General features: G+C 33.3%; 1 protein-coding gene across 1 annotated transcript; it reads left to right on the top strand.

Moving 5' to 3' along the window:
* The first annotated feature begins 7,032 nt into the window (after positions 1 to 7,032).
* LOC128983611 (uncharacterized) lies at positions 7,033 to 14,278 on the top strand. The gene is made up of 3 exons (XM_054402970.1): positions 7,033 to 7,125; positions 12,476 to 12,763; positions 14,153 to 14,278. Exons 1-3 carry the CDS (start codon positions 7,059 to 7,061, stop codon positions 14,275 to 14,277), a joined length of 480 nt encoding a protein of 159 aa, XP_054258945.1. The 5' UTR covers positions 7,033 to 7,058; the 3' UTR covers position 14,278.
* The last annotated feature ends 2,697 nt before the right edge of the window (positions 14,279 to 16,975 follow it).

Here is a 16,975-nt window from a genome sequence, read left to right as displayed (position 1 = left end):
TAGGTCTCATGGTAAGACCTAGGCCCGGGACCGATTTACTTTTTCATTTTGATGTCCCCAGAGGCCAAAAACACCATTCGTTCAAATTTTTATATATCTATATATAGATATATATATATATATATGTATATATATATATATATATATATATGTGTCCATCCGCACGATAACTTGAGTAATTTTTGTCCGATTTTGATAAAATTTGGTTTGAAGGTGTAAGGCGGGATAAACTCGAACGAGTTCGCGAACCAGCATGATCGGACTATGGGAACGGGGGTTTACGGGGGGTTTTATGGGGTAAAAATAGGTTTTTCCCATTTTTGACCCAAAAAAAATAAAATTTTGCAAAATCTTTTCAAACCATTTTGTAGAGCTTAAAAAAACAAATAATTTAGTATATTGAAGTGTTACTATGCGCCTAATGGTTACGGAGAAAATTCCAAAAAAAATGTAAATTTTAAATTCCCATGTTATTTTTATGGAGAATGAGTAAACTGTTGTAGTTTGCTTGTTTATGAACATATTTTGATCAAATTTGGAAAATGTTTTTATTTCTTACTAACTATTAACATTTTACAAAAAAAAGTTTTACCCTCCCTGATGCAGCAAACCTAAGTACCTGTTAAAATAATTCTATTTAAATAGGAAATAAATTTTAAATTTTTAAGTAGACATTTTAGTGTAAATCCAATCAGACATATGGAAATTCGCTTAGTCTGCAGGTTTGCTGCGGCGGGGGTATTTCATTTAATACCCGTATTTAATAGATTCAATTATTACAATAGTAACAACAATTTAGCTAAGATAACAAAGCCGAGTCCTAAAAAAAAAACATTCAGTCAGTCACAAATAAACAGTCAACTTAGGTCTTATTCGATTCGAGATTAATAAGATATGCATATTTCGTCACCATTGGTATGCCTACAGTACCCAAACATCGTTTGCGCGAAATAGTATGTTAACTTTATTATACTTAAAATTACAGGCCTTTATCATGGCCATGTTTTAGCGAATTTCCCATATAGGGAATAAGCTATTACCGTAGTACTCATGGTAAGACCTGGACCCGGGACCGATTTTTTTTTTCGTTTTGAGGTCCCTAGAGGCCAAAAACACCATCCGTTCAAATTCATATATATATATATATTTATATATATATATATGTGTGTCCGTTAGCGCGATAACTCGAGCAAAAATGATCCGATTTTGATGAAATTTGGTACCAACGTGTAAACCTACGTTTATTCGAACGAGTTCGCGAACCAGCATGATCGGACTATGGGAACAGGGGTTTATGGGGGCTTTTATGGGGTAAAAATGGGTTTTTCCTAATTTTGACCAAAAAAACATAAAATTTTGAAATTTCTTTCCAAACTATTTTGTAGAGCTTAAAAAACAAATAATTTAGTATATTGAAGCGTTATAATGCGCCTAATGGTTACGGAGAAAATTCCAAAAAATTGTTAATTTAAAATTCCCATGTTATTCTTATGGAGAATAAGTAAACCGTTGTAGTGTGCTTGTTGATTAACATATTTTGCCCAAATTTGGAAAATGTTTTTATTTCTTACTAACTATTAACATTTTACATAAAAAACACTTTTACCCTCCCTGTTGCAGCAAACCTAAGTATGTGTTAAACTGATTCTATTTAAATAGGGAATAAATGTGATATTTTTAAGGAGACATTTTAGTCTAAATCCAATCAGGCAAATGGAAATTCGCTTAGTCTGCAGGTTTGCTGCGGCGGGGGTATTTTCATAATGACGCATGAATTACACTATGCAATGTGACGGCAATTAAGGGATATTTATTATAGATAATTTTAATGCTTATTTGAAGAGTAAGCTTTGATAATATTCGACACTTTCATCGGAACTCCGCGACATAGATATAAAAATTTTAATATTTATTAAATTTTTGTCTTTGTTAAAATGTTTAACTTTTACGATGAAACTTAAGTAGAATCTCATTCAATACCACAATGTTTATGTATTATTCTTATTGTATTTTTTGTGAGAATTTCAAAAACGACCTTTATTTTAACAAGCTTTCTTACATAGTAATGTAGGTATTTTTCATAAAAACTACCATTTTTAAATAAAATATTAATTTATCTTTTATTCTTTTACCTTTACCTCTTTTCTTTGCCTTTTATAAGAGTTGGGAACCTCAACTAGGCGTCATTCAATCACCATTATGATGCAGTTTGACGGGTAATTTAATTTAACACTTATGACCGGACACCCTGTATAATGATTGACCCTGAATGATGACGTTGAATGTTGTTCAACGTTTTTATCAGTGCAAATCTTTCCAAATAATTTTAGTTCACGGAGGTATTTATCTTCCAACTACAAATTCCTCAGTTTCTAAAACATAAACGTCTATCTAAAGTCAAACCAGTGACACTGTAAGCCTATAGTCATCACCATCAGACCCAATAGGCAAACATTCCATTATACGAAACATCCCACTGTGGACGAAACCTAACTACAGAGAGGGGCTGGCCAGATGCCACACTCATGCCAAGTTGTTTAATCTCCTTAGGCTTAATTACATCTCAATTAACCTCAGTTTGACTTGCTCTGCCTTGTTTCTGAAAGAACAGGATGTCCCACACCAAAATCGTTTACAGTTTACGTGTTATTTTTTCAGAAAAACGAGATACAAGTACTGTAAATGAATTATGATTTACATACATGATCAAGTATCCAAAATAAATTCATTGACCAAAATAAATTGTATTTATACTCAAACTAATACAGTATTATGAAATACTAATCAGTAATCAGTAGGATTGACTTAGTTTCAGTGCACCGTAATATTTCTCTGTATTGTTACTGCTCAAAGGGTGATATTCAAAACTCAATTGTTTGAAGTTTTCAAACGAAGCACAATATAAATAAAACAAAAACACAAAGCAAAATTGAAAATTGTGATCACTAAAGAGGGGGGGAAATAAGTACCTATTTAAAATTAGTAAATGTTTTAAAACCAAGCAGTAATTAATTTATAGCCTTATAATTTTCTTTTAATCTCCCTGTATTTGTATGCACTTTAATATTTTGTACTATCCTTTACCTTCAGCATTTCTTTTAGCTGAAAACAGCATTCAAGGAATTAAGATTACGGTTCAATTAAGGTTTGAAACCTTATTTAGAACCATATACAGCTCTGAGTGGATAATATATATATATACAGTATATAGTCATGGGTACAACTGATTAAAGCCCCTACAAAACTTCCGAAGCTACATTTGTGTGTAACATGTATCACAACGAACCAACCAAAGTTTTGAAGGCATATCGTAAAACTATTATTAGAAACAAGTTTGATTACAAATGGGCGATTTGTGTAACTAAGTGTGCAAAGTGTGCTAAGTGTTACTCGTGTTACACATTATATTTTTCGCTACACTACTGTGAAATGACCTGTTTTCGTTGCATATTTATCACCTGCGAAAATCTATCATTACTTTTCATTGCATTGTTTACTGCGGCAAAAGAATGTTTACTATACGAAAGTAATGTTTACTATCTTTTTTTTATTTTGCCGACGTAAACAAACAAATATTTGTTATTGTTTTATCAACTGTTTCAATTTTCAGCAACTGAAGTAAACATTAACTTTAAATTGAAGGCATTACCTAAACAATTCTATGAGTTTTGTAATGAAGAAAATAATTATTCTTTGTAGTGTAGGTAGCAAAAAGTAACGTTCAAAACACGAGTGAAAGTGGGTCTATTTGCATACAGTAACTATAAAGCTTTTAATTACTTTGGATAGTATATTAAACCTCAATCACAGCATGCCTGTGCAATCAACAACGTTTAAATTCTCCACTATTAAATATGTTAACATAAAAAGTAAAAACCGTTATCAAAGTATTATAAACAATAATAGGGATGGTAATGCGTTAATATTTTTATCTTTTGTTCTATACCCATACAACCTATTACAAAATTATTAAGTGAATAATGATCGTGCGTGCTATCTCAGGTTTTCAAATGCCTCCCAATTTGTCATTACTGTTATTAAACGAAGGAACTCCAATAATACTACTGTAATGCGAAACTTAAATCCCCCAACGGAACCAGACTAACGATTGAAAAAATGACACCAAACTTGATCGAAGCAACAATCATTAGTGGTAAGTTTGAAGGAGGAATAGTCTTAATCCCAAGAATACCGATGATTTCCTCCGAATCACCCTTTGAACTCAAGTGACTACAATTTCACACGGACAGCTGTATGTTGCATGCTCACGTGGAGCATGCACGTGAACTATAAACTGAACTTATAACTATGAATGAATGAACTATGAACTAATGAACTATGAACTAATGAACTATGAACTAATGAACTATGAACTAATGAACTATGAACTAATGAACTATGAACCTATAAACTTATATATTTATATAGGTACCTAATGAAAAAACAAAAAAACATTGTTTATCCACTGGCAATTAAGTAAAATAAGTATTATACTTTTGTTTTTGGTATATATTTTTATTATTTATCATAAAGAACAAATTACCATTTAAAATAATATAGTTAGCGCAGCAACGTGCGCAGGGTAACTGTTAGTATTTAAATGTATTAATTTTCCATATGGGGCCATGGAACTCCGGGCTACCACCATGGAGTATACAGTATTCACATAACCTGCCACTTAAGTGTGTTGTACAGACAGTTTTATGGTTCTCGATGCAGATTCTGGGAAAGAAAATTGCAACTATGCAATCTATACTCATATTATATACATAGAACAATGCAATTCATGAAGAAGATATTAATTGTATTTGATTTTTACCTGCCGAAAGTATTCCTACTTGGATCCTTTTCACAAAGATTCGCATTAGGTAAAATAAATAATATCTGTATGAATTTTTGTATAAACTTAAATCGTAAGCTATGTAAGATTAACGAGAAGAACCACCATAAAAAATATTAACTTTACATAAATGTTAAAAAATACTTAACATAAAAAATATTAAAATATTTAAATTCAACATGTGCTGAATTTGATATAAATTAAAAATAATAATTCATAGAAAAGGTTAGTGATATAATACTTGCGACTAAAAACACAACAATAGCCTAACATTTAATAACTTCTAATTTAAAACTTAAGAACCATTTGAAACAATAACGTAAAATTGAGCTAAAATATAAATTAAATTACTCAAAGAAAAATCTAAATTTAATGTAGGTTTGTGACGTGAAATTTAATCTCTATCTTAGTAATTAAATCTTTAACCTTTGGCTTTTTAGAGTCGAGATTCCAGTTAAGCAAGAGCTTAGTATTTGAAATAACAAATTAGTTAATGTGTATATACAGTGATGTAAATTGCAGCCAAAAAATTAGAATATATAGCAAAATAAGCTAAATTGGGAACAGCGCAGATGAAGTGTTTATCATTAGTAGTCTAATGATACTAACAAGATGGGAACAATATGTTGAAAGATATTATACTTTTGTAATGAATACGAGTCCAAAAAATAGTTTACTACTCTTTTAAAACTGATTTGACAGGTCTGCGTGGCTGGGGGCAGTAACGGGACATCAGCGGGCGGTTTGGCACAGTTGTGGGGCCATCAACCTCGCCTCGCCATCGCCTCACACATGTAGAATATGTGGAAATCAAGGACATCTTCGGTAAATACACCAACTTGAACTTGGTGTCTGAACTTGAACTTAGTTTTATTTGCGGAGCTTCTCTGATACGGATCAGATTAACTTACTAAGTGGGATTTGAGAAGGATTTAGTGCAAATGCTTCACACGGGTTGGTTAGTTTGGGTTTAAATGGACCTAGTTGTGTTTTATATTATGGTAATGACAAGACAATATATTTAAAGAACCTTTAAAACTGTATAGCCCGTTCTCGAGATGTTCTAGTCAAGTGAGCTGATACTCTACTGGATGTGTATGATTTAGACCAGATTTTAATCGCTTTCTTCATTTTATTTTAATTAAATGTAATGTCATAAAAAAAACTATACATTTTCCAAGTATACAGTTTTTGAGACGTAAGCACTTAACGCTACTTCTTCGATACAACAGGAATCAATTGTTATCTTGGACTACGGGCATTAGATAATTTTAATTGATTTTAAAATGAGCGCTAAGCCTCTTATGATAGTTATTTCCTACATACCACAGATGCGTAATTGTATGTTTAGTTACCTTTTAAACAGCTTTTTAATTCAAATAAAATGTACTTGTTTGCGTGTAACCAATAGTATAGTTTGCGTGTAACCAATAGTATGTACATGCTTGAAAATGTATAGAATATCGCTACCGTTTAGGTTTTAAAATATTTTAAATTTTTGTGGTACAGTACCTGCATCACTAAACCAAATTATATTGTAATGAGTTTAATTAGGAATCTAAATAACTATAGTTTCATGCAATATTAATGTTTTGTTACTACTTTATATTATTAGGAAACTGTTTGTGAAAAATATTTAAGTTTTACCATTGACTATTGGGTATTAATAGTCGAAGGTTTTACTATGACAATCATTCAATCAACTTACAGCCCGAGTCCACTGATTGAATGCAAAAAATTCTTCATTGCATGCTTTATGTTACAATAATTGAACAGAACCAAGACTAGTATATGGGAGTGAATTGTATTTAAATTAAACCCACCAAAGGCACGAGTAAAAGGAAGAGCTTTCATTTGATATCAAATGCGTCCTTATCAACTGGTTGTAGCGAATGGGGTCCAAACGTACCACAAAAGCCAATTGTGTACATATCCAACAGATCCAAAATAATCAGTCAATCGATTAAACATCACTAAAAAATACTTTTAAATCTGAAATATGTTTGGAGCGTGAACACCTGAAAGACCAACCTGATACAGCTGTCAACACGAAACAACGGAAACATCTCACGGATATTCGGAATGGAGCCGTTTAATTCATGTTAATTAATGGTAATTTAGCGTTATTATTGAGCCAATACCTGAGGTTGGTGATTATGATGAGGAGAGGAGGGGAGGAGGGGAGGAGGAGCTCAGGATCAGGACCTCAGTTGCTGCCATGTATGTCGTGTGGTCATCAGCCTCCGTGGTCCTGGCCGTCCTGACAGCGGTCCTCGCAGTCCCGGGTGAGTCGAGCGATGTTTTCAATTCATGTATTTGATTTTAAAATAGTAGAACAACGGAATGCTTACCGATATACACTGAATTCCCAAACTATACCTCGCCGGTTCGATCCTGAGAAAAGTCAGTTGCTTTTTGATGATTGGAAACTGGACCCAGTTGTTCCTGATCATTGGGCATCAAATAAATGATCTTGGCTAGTTAAACAGCTGATCTTAGTCAGTAACAATGCTACACATATAATCTCACTCAATTCTACACTCATCCTTCACTCATATTTGGGTTAAAATACTAACATAGGTGGCGTTCCCATCTCAATAATTTATAATTGATAAAACATGGATTAATTGATGGTAAAGTATTACTGGGTGGGCCGTCAACCGTGTTTACATAGTAGTTTATCCCACCCAAAACCTTGTTTACGCAAAAAAATGACAACGGGTGATGTCAAAAAAAATTCTTAAACAGTTTGTTTAAACACAGTTGTTGTGAACGTGGCTTTAGAGTATCTTACGGAAGGCACAGGCTCTTGAACTAATGGCTCTATGTTTTTTCCTTGTCATTTGAGCCTTTTAACCGGACACCACACTTGATGTAAATTATCTGCAACACTTATGTATGCCGTCACGTAACACTTGCCTTACAAATCATTGGATAATATTGTTATGTTATAATATTGGATAATATAGTATTGCATGGTTGGCATTGTTTTGTAAGCACTATTATTTTATTAAAATAAGTTTTGAACACTAAGTAAAGGCACAAAGAATTTGTTAAACATGATTAACAAAACTAAAAATCTATTATACTATTAAAGTGATACAGTAAAATTTGTGCTCATCTTTTAAGGCTATATTATTAGTAACTCACAGGTGAAATTTCATGAATGTACAAATTTTGTTGTTTATATAAAGTGTTTTTGTATTATTTTACCTGTACTATCAGTAAGAGGTCTACGTTCAATCATTGACAATATATACCTATAGGTATATATAGTTTATATACCTGTAGGTATATATAGTCAACTAAGAAAGGTAGTACAGTAAAGGTTTTGTAGAATTAAGCTCCATAGTCTACTTTATACAGAGTGTCCCACGAGAGGTGTCTCAAATTGATTACGGAAAAACGGCTTAACGTACAAGGATGAAATAAAACTATTTCCCTCTAAATCGACCCCAAAGAATAACGTAAAACTATTTTTAAATCTTTTCCAATAGGGTGTGTCACAAACTGAGGGTCACTAGTTCAAATCTCGGAATTTTCAAACGTAAACATATGTCATATTATACATCATTTTAAAGGTATTTAATAGACAAACATTTTGGCGAAAACAGAAATTAATTATATTTTTCTGTTTCAAAATGGCAACAGTTTTTTTATTAATTTTTTTATATATTATATACAGTATATACAAAAATTATTGTCGGTCGTCAGTTTTCTAGCCGTGCACGTGCTCTAAATGTTTTCGTGTATTCGTGTTTTCGTGTGTCCGTCCTGTACATATATGTGTGTATTATTTATTCACCCCCTGACGCAATGCAAATGAAGAAAACTCGTGTTAAATGTGACAAGACTATAGTTTAGTGTACCACTACGCACCTGACAATGGAGTCATCTCCGAAACGGCCGTAGTGAAATATTACCCCTGATTGCGTTGACGGTAAGAACTTAGATATTATTATTAAATTTTTTTATACTCTGTGTTTCCTATACCAATGCATTTAGCCCTTCTCCGGTTGAATTTTCTTACTCGTTATGAAATTAGCTTTACTGTGATATGCGAAAAGTAACGTTTTTTTAATAATGAAAATTCAAAAAAAAATTATTTTTGAAAATTTGCAAATGCTCAATGTTCAAAATTTTTAAATAACAACATATGTCAAGTGGCACAGCCAGTTTAAGCCGTTTTTCCGTAATCAATGTGAGACACCTCTCGTGTGACACCCTGTATAATAAGTTACACGTTATGAGGCGTGGCTGAAATTGAATGATCTGGGTAAAACATATTTATTTTATGAAACATTACTATAAAGTGATTGATTTTATTGTTACACTACGTTATGTTGTTAGATTACTTTGGATCTATTAACTTTATGGTCTTGAATTTTAGTATTAATGTAGGTTTTAACTTTAAAAGTTTATCTTATGTTTTTTTTTTATTAAATCAAACAGTTGAAGTATTTTTAAACACGAATAAGCGTCACTTTTACATTGTTTTTAATATTTAAAATAGTTGTGCTTAAATTGTACTGAAATTGTCATTAACTAACCCATTATCTGAATTTAAAGAAAAGACTTGTACTACACTAAGTGGTAAAAAAGTGTTTTTTTTTTCTTAAATGAACAATACATATGTAACACATAACTCTTTCGCGTACTCTTTCCGTTGTGGTGCATGGATTTTTATTAAATTAAACAATAAAGTTACAGTATTTTCAAACATGAATCAGCTTCACTTATACACTTATACAGTACTTATAGTTGCCTAATAAATTTTAACCAACTGTCCAAATTAAAAGAAAAGAATTATAATAGAATAGTTATACAATGGTTAATTTCGTCCTTTAATGAGAGTTCAACATCATAATTTTGAACTGTAAATTATTATAATTATACATTCTTACTTCTGCCAATTCAACCACTGTGATTGTTTTTACAGTGTTTTTAAAACATTGCAGATGTTTTATACATTCAAACAAATTCGATATCTTCCTTGAATTTAGCATAATTTTATTTCAAGTTAAAAATATTGGTTTACAAATATAATAATATATACAAATCAAAATTCCAATGCCAATAGTTTAATTTAATTTTTTTTCTAGAGCACGTTTTCAGTATTATCAGTAGTAAAATGAAGTAGTAAAATGGTGCAGTAGTAAAATGGTGCAGTAGTAAAATGGTGCAGTAGTATAATTTCTCAATTGTATATCAGTAAAACTAAAATTTCTGGTTTGACGAACTAAAAGTTTACTCATATTTATGTTTTATTTTTCTGTTCATTTGGCGGGAAAATGTATAAACGTGCCTTTCAACGCTGAGTAGTCGAGAAACACACTTAATGTGGCGTTCAATTCTATGTGGTTCAAATAGTAGAGTAAGACACAACGCAAAACACAAAGAGCCATCTGGTTAGTGTTCCTAGACACAACACTGAATCTTCTGCCAAGTATAACCTCTCTTGGGCAGAACCGAGACGAGTGTGTTGTGGAAACAATGTAAAGCCAGAATAAACCTAACATAAACCCAGGCATGGCATAAACTAAACTCAAGTTATATAGTTGGTTTAAAATGTCGAACTATGTTTTTAAGCCATAATATGTTCAGTTTGTAGTATATTATTGAACAAATCCTTATATTCCCACATACTAAAGGACTAAAGGTGACATAACTATTCATAACCTCCAAGAGCGGTTATGTTTTTACTCATTGCAAATATAATCAGCTGGTTGGTGTCCGGTAAAAATGCATTACAGTATAGTAGCACGAAATGAAACCCCATTTAATTAAGCTGGCGGAAACAGCTATTTTCTGGACTAAATCCTTGCATGGGAAGTTCGTTAAAGAGTGTAGTGTAGCGTAAAGATATTTTTTTGTTACACTACTGTGAAATGGTCTGTTTTCGTTATATTTCATGTTTATCACCTGCATAAATTCATCATTACATTGTTTACTACGGAAAATAATGTTTACTATCTTTTTTGGATTTTGCCGACGTAAACAAACAAATATTTGCTATAGTTTTTTCAACGGTCTCAATTTTCGACAACCCTAGTAATGTAACTTTAAATTGAAGGCATAATTTTAAAAAATCCTTGAGTTGAGTAATGAAAAAATAATTATTCTTTGTAGTGTAGCGAAAAGTAACTTAACGTTCAAAACACGAATGAAAGTGGGTCTATACATATTCTCGACCATTTCAAGTGCTCGATGAATCTCGCACTTCAAACATGGCCTCAAATATGTAATGACTCACTTTATACTCTTGTTATGAAATAAATATACTACTAGATACTATTACAAAATACGTTAATTGTGAAACAAATTTAAAAAAATAAAAAAATTGGCTATCCGGAGTAAATAGCTAAAGGGTTTTCAAAATATTTACTTGACTAACTACTATAACTCATCATACACAGTTCAGCCGGTTCAGAAAACAACGAATTTGTACAAACCGGAAATTTTACTCACTACCTAATATAAAACGTAATAGTAAAATATAAAATAATATCTGTATGGTTAAAAAGTGATGCTCACTTTGAAATAATCCATCACATTTGGTTGGTGACTGCCGAACAACAATTGAATATACAAACTACACGTAAATGTGTACTAAAATTTGGAGTTATTTAACTCGAGATATATAAATGTTGTGTTCTCCCGAAGAAATGATGATGACTTAGTTTACCTAAAATCACGATTACTAGAAAAATACTAGAAAAATATTTTTCTAGTAATCGTGTCTAAAATTATTGGCATTAGAATTTCGATTTGTATTCGTTATTAAGGTTATTAATAAGGTACTTAGGTTTACGTACGTTAGGAAACCTTTTCATAAGTTTCCTTTCTATCCTAAAGGAAAACGTGTACCAGGCTTCTTGATTGTTCTAGATCCAGCATAAGTCATTCCGCAAGCTGAAACAACAACAAAAATGAAACATAACATATTCAAAGGAAAATACTCCTCTCATTATTTTTACTGTATTTTTTATAGACCAAATAAAATTTAGCCACACATTTAATTTGCGTTAATAGATTCGAGATCTTTCAAAAATATAAACACGGTGAACATTTTAGTTTGCCACAATGGACATTATTTATTGAGCCGTGAGTGGAAACCCTCGTTGGTTGTTCGCAACAGATGATCCGTGCGAGCAGCAGATAGCTCATACGAGAAGAGGGGAGGTGGCTGCTCCTGTTGTCAATAAAAATATCAATAAATCTCAATCTATGTCAAATAATCAGAGAACGACGATCTTAAGGCTTGCTGGCTGGATGGTCGACAAATGGAGGGAAACGTATCCTCAGCGTCTATATACAGTTATTCACAATTTACTGTTGCATAGAGGAACGACAAATTCTAGAGCCATATTAGAACTGAAGTACGTTGTGTGATTCGGGTGCGTTGATGTGTGGACCCTTTTGATGATAGAGACTTAGTGCTCAATTCATTTGTACCGAAATGTTTTGGACAATTTTCTTTTAGTCCAAAGATGGTAATAATATTTTTGGCCGAAAGTATTTCATATAAAGCTTCCTTACGTTTCTATAAAAAGATAAAAACAGAATTTCGAATAGGCTAAGAGAAACTATGAGTTTTAGTTTTCTGGTAATGTTTATTATGCTCGGATTCACCAGGTCCGCAGTTCTCCGTGCCAAGTCTGTTGTGGTACCCGGTGCCGCTGCTGCAGACGGCTGACTCAGTGCCAGTGGCAGCGACTGTGCCAATGCTAATGCCAATGCCAATGCCAGCGACAGCCAGGAAGGTGATCGCCCCAGCAGCCAGCGCACCTGTGGCTGACAACACCCTCGGAGTTACTGTCGCCAAGCAAAGGAATCCTGGGTGTCCATACTGCGACTCCAGTGTCTATCCTTACTGCAGCGACAAACTATTGCACGACGCCTGCTGCTGCCTCAATCCTTACGGTATGTTGTTCCATACAAATATCCAACCTAATACAAGTCAAAGGCCTCCCTAACTCAATAAATTATCAATAATTCTCCAGTTCCCATCATATACATCTTTAAAAATTTTTATTTATGTAATCTATTAGAAAATGTTTTTTACGTTTATTTTGATAGAGATCAAGATTTGTATAAGGTTAACATGGTTTTTTTCGTTACACTACTGTGAAATGTCCTGTTTTCGTTACATGTTATCACCTGCAAAAATTCATCATTAAATTGTTTACTACGGAAAAGGAATGTTTACTATGCGAAAGTAATGTTTACTATATTTTTTATTTTGCTGACGTAAGCAAACAAAGATGTGTTATTGTTTAGTAAACTGAATCAATTTTCAACCACCAAAACTGTACAACTTAAGTAAATATTAACTTTAAATTGGATGCATGACCTAAAAATGCTATGAGTTTTGTAATGTTCCTAACTGTAATACAGAAATATCCTATGTATGTTTTAATTAAGACAATTAGTCTATGTAGTAACTTTCAAAACACGAGTGAAAGTGTGTCTATCTATACTCTTGCTATGAAATATAATATTACAACGTCTATTTTCTAGCAGAGGTGCCTTGTCTGTGCTACTGTACCTCCAGTTGTATTTCTAGCTCAGTAGTTATAATACAAAAAACGTATCAAAAGGTGGAAGTGAAAGGTAAGCAAATAAAAAGCTGATGAAGAGCATAAGTCAAATCATTATATTCATGAAAACTCTATAAAGGGTTTGGCAAATGGGGAGAGAAGCGAAGATAATGTGAAGGGTGCCCATGCAACAGTGGTTCCAGTAGTGGTAGCACTAGACTGCTACAGAATTTCACAGATTATCCTGGTGTGTTTGTTGCAGATCAAGGACTGCCTCCGCAGTGTCAGTTGGCCGACTGCAGCTTCATACATGCCAACAGTAGTTGCAGTAGTGGTAGAACTAGACTGCTACAGAATTTCACAGATTATCCTGGTGTGTTTGTTGCAGATCAAGGAGGACTGCCCCCGCAGTGTCAGTTGGCCGACTGCAGCTTCCTACATGCCAACAGTAGTTGCAGTAGTGGTAGAACTAGACTGCTACAGAATTTCACAGATTATCCTGGTGTGTTTGTTGCAGATCAAGGAGGACTGCCCCCGCAGTGTCAGTTGGCCGACTGCAGCTTCATACATGCCAACAGTGGTTCCAGTAGTGGTAGCACTAGACTGCTACAGAATTTCACAGATTATCCTGGTGTGTTTGTTGCAGATCAAGGACTGCCTCCGCAGTGTCAGTTGGCCGACTGCAGCTTCATACATGCCAACAGTAGTTGCAGTAGTGGTAGAACTAGACTGCTACAGAATTTCACAGATTATCCTGGTGTGTTTGTTGCAGATCAAGGAGGACTGCCCCCGCAGTGTCAGTTGGCCGACTGCAGCTTCCTACACGCCAACAGTTGCAAGGAACACAGACTGATCACTCGCTGTTGCTGTGACCGACTACTCTATATCAAGAGATGACCACTATGTAAGCATATTGCAGTATCTCGAGTTCACCAAAGGGTATATTTTTAAATTCGCTCGATAAACCAAATATGAACTAACCAGGAGCAATACTCATCAATAGTGAATAGGATTTTATAAAATAATTCTTAATAACATAATTTACAATAACTTTTGAACCGTGTACTTTTTACGAAAATGGGATCTGTACCATTTTGTTCAAAAATTTAAGAACCATAACATACTCATTTTAATCAAGGACCGGCCTTTCTAAAATCCAATTTTTCGTTTTTATAGGGTTTTTATGGATAAATTACATAAGTTATTACTTTGGAACCTTAATTTTACGGAAATATAGTTTGTACCATTTTGTTCAAAATTTAAAGGACTATATAATATACTACTGTTTTTGAGAAAATCTTATTTCTCCGTTATTTTATAGGGTTTTATGGAAAAATTTTGAAAAATAAAAAAGTCTGGAGATATAATTTATTAGTACCTACGTACCAAATTTCATCAACATCTGACAACAGGTGTGGTCTGTAGCTCTGTACACATCCACACAGACATCACTTCGAAAACAGCTTTTTTGGTTCATGGGGACCAAAAACGGACATATTATATCCACTCAAATCTCAAATTCGAAAATTTTGACGAAGCCAACACTCTATATACTATGAATTAGTGGAGAAAGTAAAAGGTATATATCTAAGGTAAAAAGGGTATATCTTGATTGTTTATAAACTGATCATTAAGGTTTGAGTACCGTTGAAGTCATAAAATTTCCTAAAATACACACACTTGATAGTCTTAGCGAATTTCCCATTATAGAGAATAAGCTATTACCGTAGTACCGTATTACTCATAGTAAGACCTGGACCCAAGACTGATTTACTTTTTCGTTTTGAGGTTCCTAGATGCCAAAAACACAATCCGTTCAAATTCGTATCTATGATTGTGACGTCGTAAAACTCTGTTTTGTGACTATCGTGATGACAAAAGGCCGCAATATCTTAAATAACGTAAACTCACCATAACAAAAAATGAACTTCAAACGAGGATATTCAAATTAGTCGAGTCATCTTCTGGCGTTCCCATGAATGTATACGCCTAGTTTTTTTAAGTGTCAATACCTTAATGGATGAGAATAATATCTCACTCAAGCTACAAACTATTAGTATTCGAAATCGAGCGTAGTAATATAAGCTCTCTCCAGATTAAAATTTAAATTTACTGTGGTAATCTATTTTAAACTGTCCATTGGTAATTTTGACGCATAAATTGTGGTTTGTTTCAGAAGACTTCGACTTCGCTTCGCCTGCTTATTCAATATTATTTGTTTATAGTTGTTGTTAATTATTTGTAAACAATAAAAATGTTATTTATTAATTATTTTTACCGAGCTCATGATTTTTTTGAATGCCTTGTTCATTAAAAAAAATAATTGGTAAGGACTTTAGAGGCACTCCTTTCCTTCCAACATTGGCGTCTGTGTGATTTCTGCACCACTGAAGAACATGCCGGATCAAAGACCAAGAAATTCTAGGCTTCATCAAAGAGGGGTACCCACCCAGTGAATCCAAGACAGCTAGCATCTACTTGCTACTATATTTTATTTTCACTTACAATTTTTCGTCAGTGTTATGGTCCTAAACCCTGGTCTTGTTACTATCTAACACCGACCAGAAAGCATCATTTATTGATGACCCAATGAAAAACTACATCTGGGTATGGTAACAATCTCGCTCTGAAACCAACCAACTACTCGACTACCCAAACAGTTAATTGGCTCAATCCTCCTTCTCAATCCTACTTTCTGACTTCTGTTGGTCCCACATGTACCATGGGCACACATTGGAGTCTCAACTGGTGCCCTTGATTGGTTCAGGCAGGGTGCCAGGATGGGTGGATATGAAATTGTTTACCAGAATATTTTCACATCACACAACCGAAGAACCCCTAAAAACTGGACATTTGGTTGCTATCTTGACAACCATTTATCACTCGAACAGATCGCTGCCTCAAGCGTGGGTTACAACATTGGCTTTGGATTAAAGAAAACAAATGTATTGAAATATTTGTTACTTTTAAATTTAACACTTTAAGCCTTTCTTTGAGCTTTGGAAAAATCCTCCTTTATCTTCACCAGAAAATGCAGTCACCGAGGAAAATGGTTCCTGTTCTATTTTATTTTTATACCGCCGAGGATATTTTATAACCCATGGCTTTTACTGGTTTTCAAATTTCTGTGTAAAATAATGGAACTGATTTTTTTACTTTCTCAGCTATGCTGGTCATACACAGCTAGCACAAACCACCTAAACGTTGTACTTTTGAGTGATAAAGTTAGATTTATTTTTTTCATAATTGAGTGTAAACAAGCTACCAAACTGTAATATAGTCAACGTCGACGTGTGTCCGCCCAGTTGAGGCAGGAATAGTGAAAATACAGGGGGATATTGTTGGATTATTAATTATTAGGGATTTGTCGATCCAATAGACTCTAATTTGGAGAGTATTAAAACGAATATTTCAAAAAGAAATTGTTGGAATTTAATCATATAAGACAGAGTCTAATGTTCAGTAACAGAAATCTCACAACAGTTTAGAGAATAGCATAGAATATTTTCAGCATATGAGCTTGACACAAGGCGAATGTTTTTTTTTCTTTGGCAAAAGTCTTTCTGTTATACAAATTAAAGATAGAAACACAATT

This window comes from Macrosteles quadrilineatus, unplaced genomic scaffold (assembly GCF_028750875.1).
Source record: "Macrosteles quadrilineatus isolate MER2022 unplaced genomic scaffold, UCM_ALF_1.0 Scaffold_1__1_contigs__length_201487025, whole genome shotgun sequence".
Lineage (NCBI taxonomy): Eukaryota > Metazoa > Arthropoda > Insecta > Hemiptera > Cicadellidae > Macrosteles > Macrosteles quadrilineatus.
Note: the sequence above shows the minus strand (reverse complement) of the source record. Positions and strands in the feature narration are given on the sequence as shown.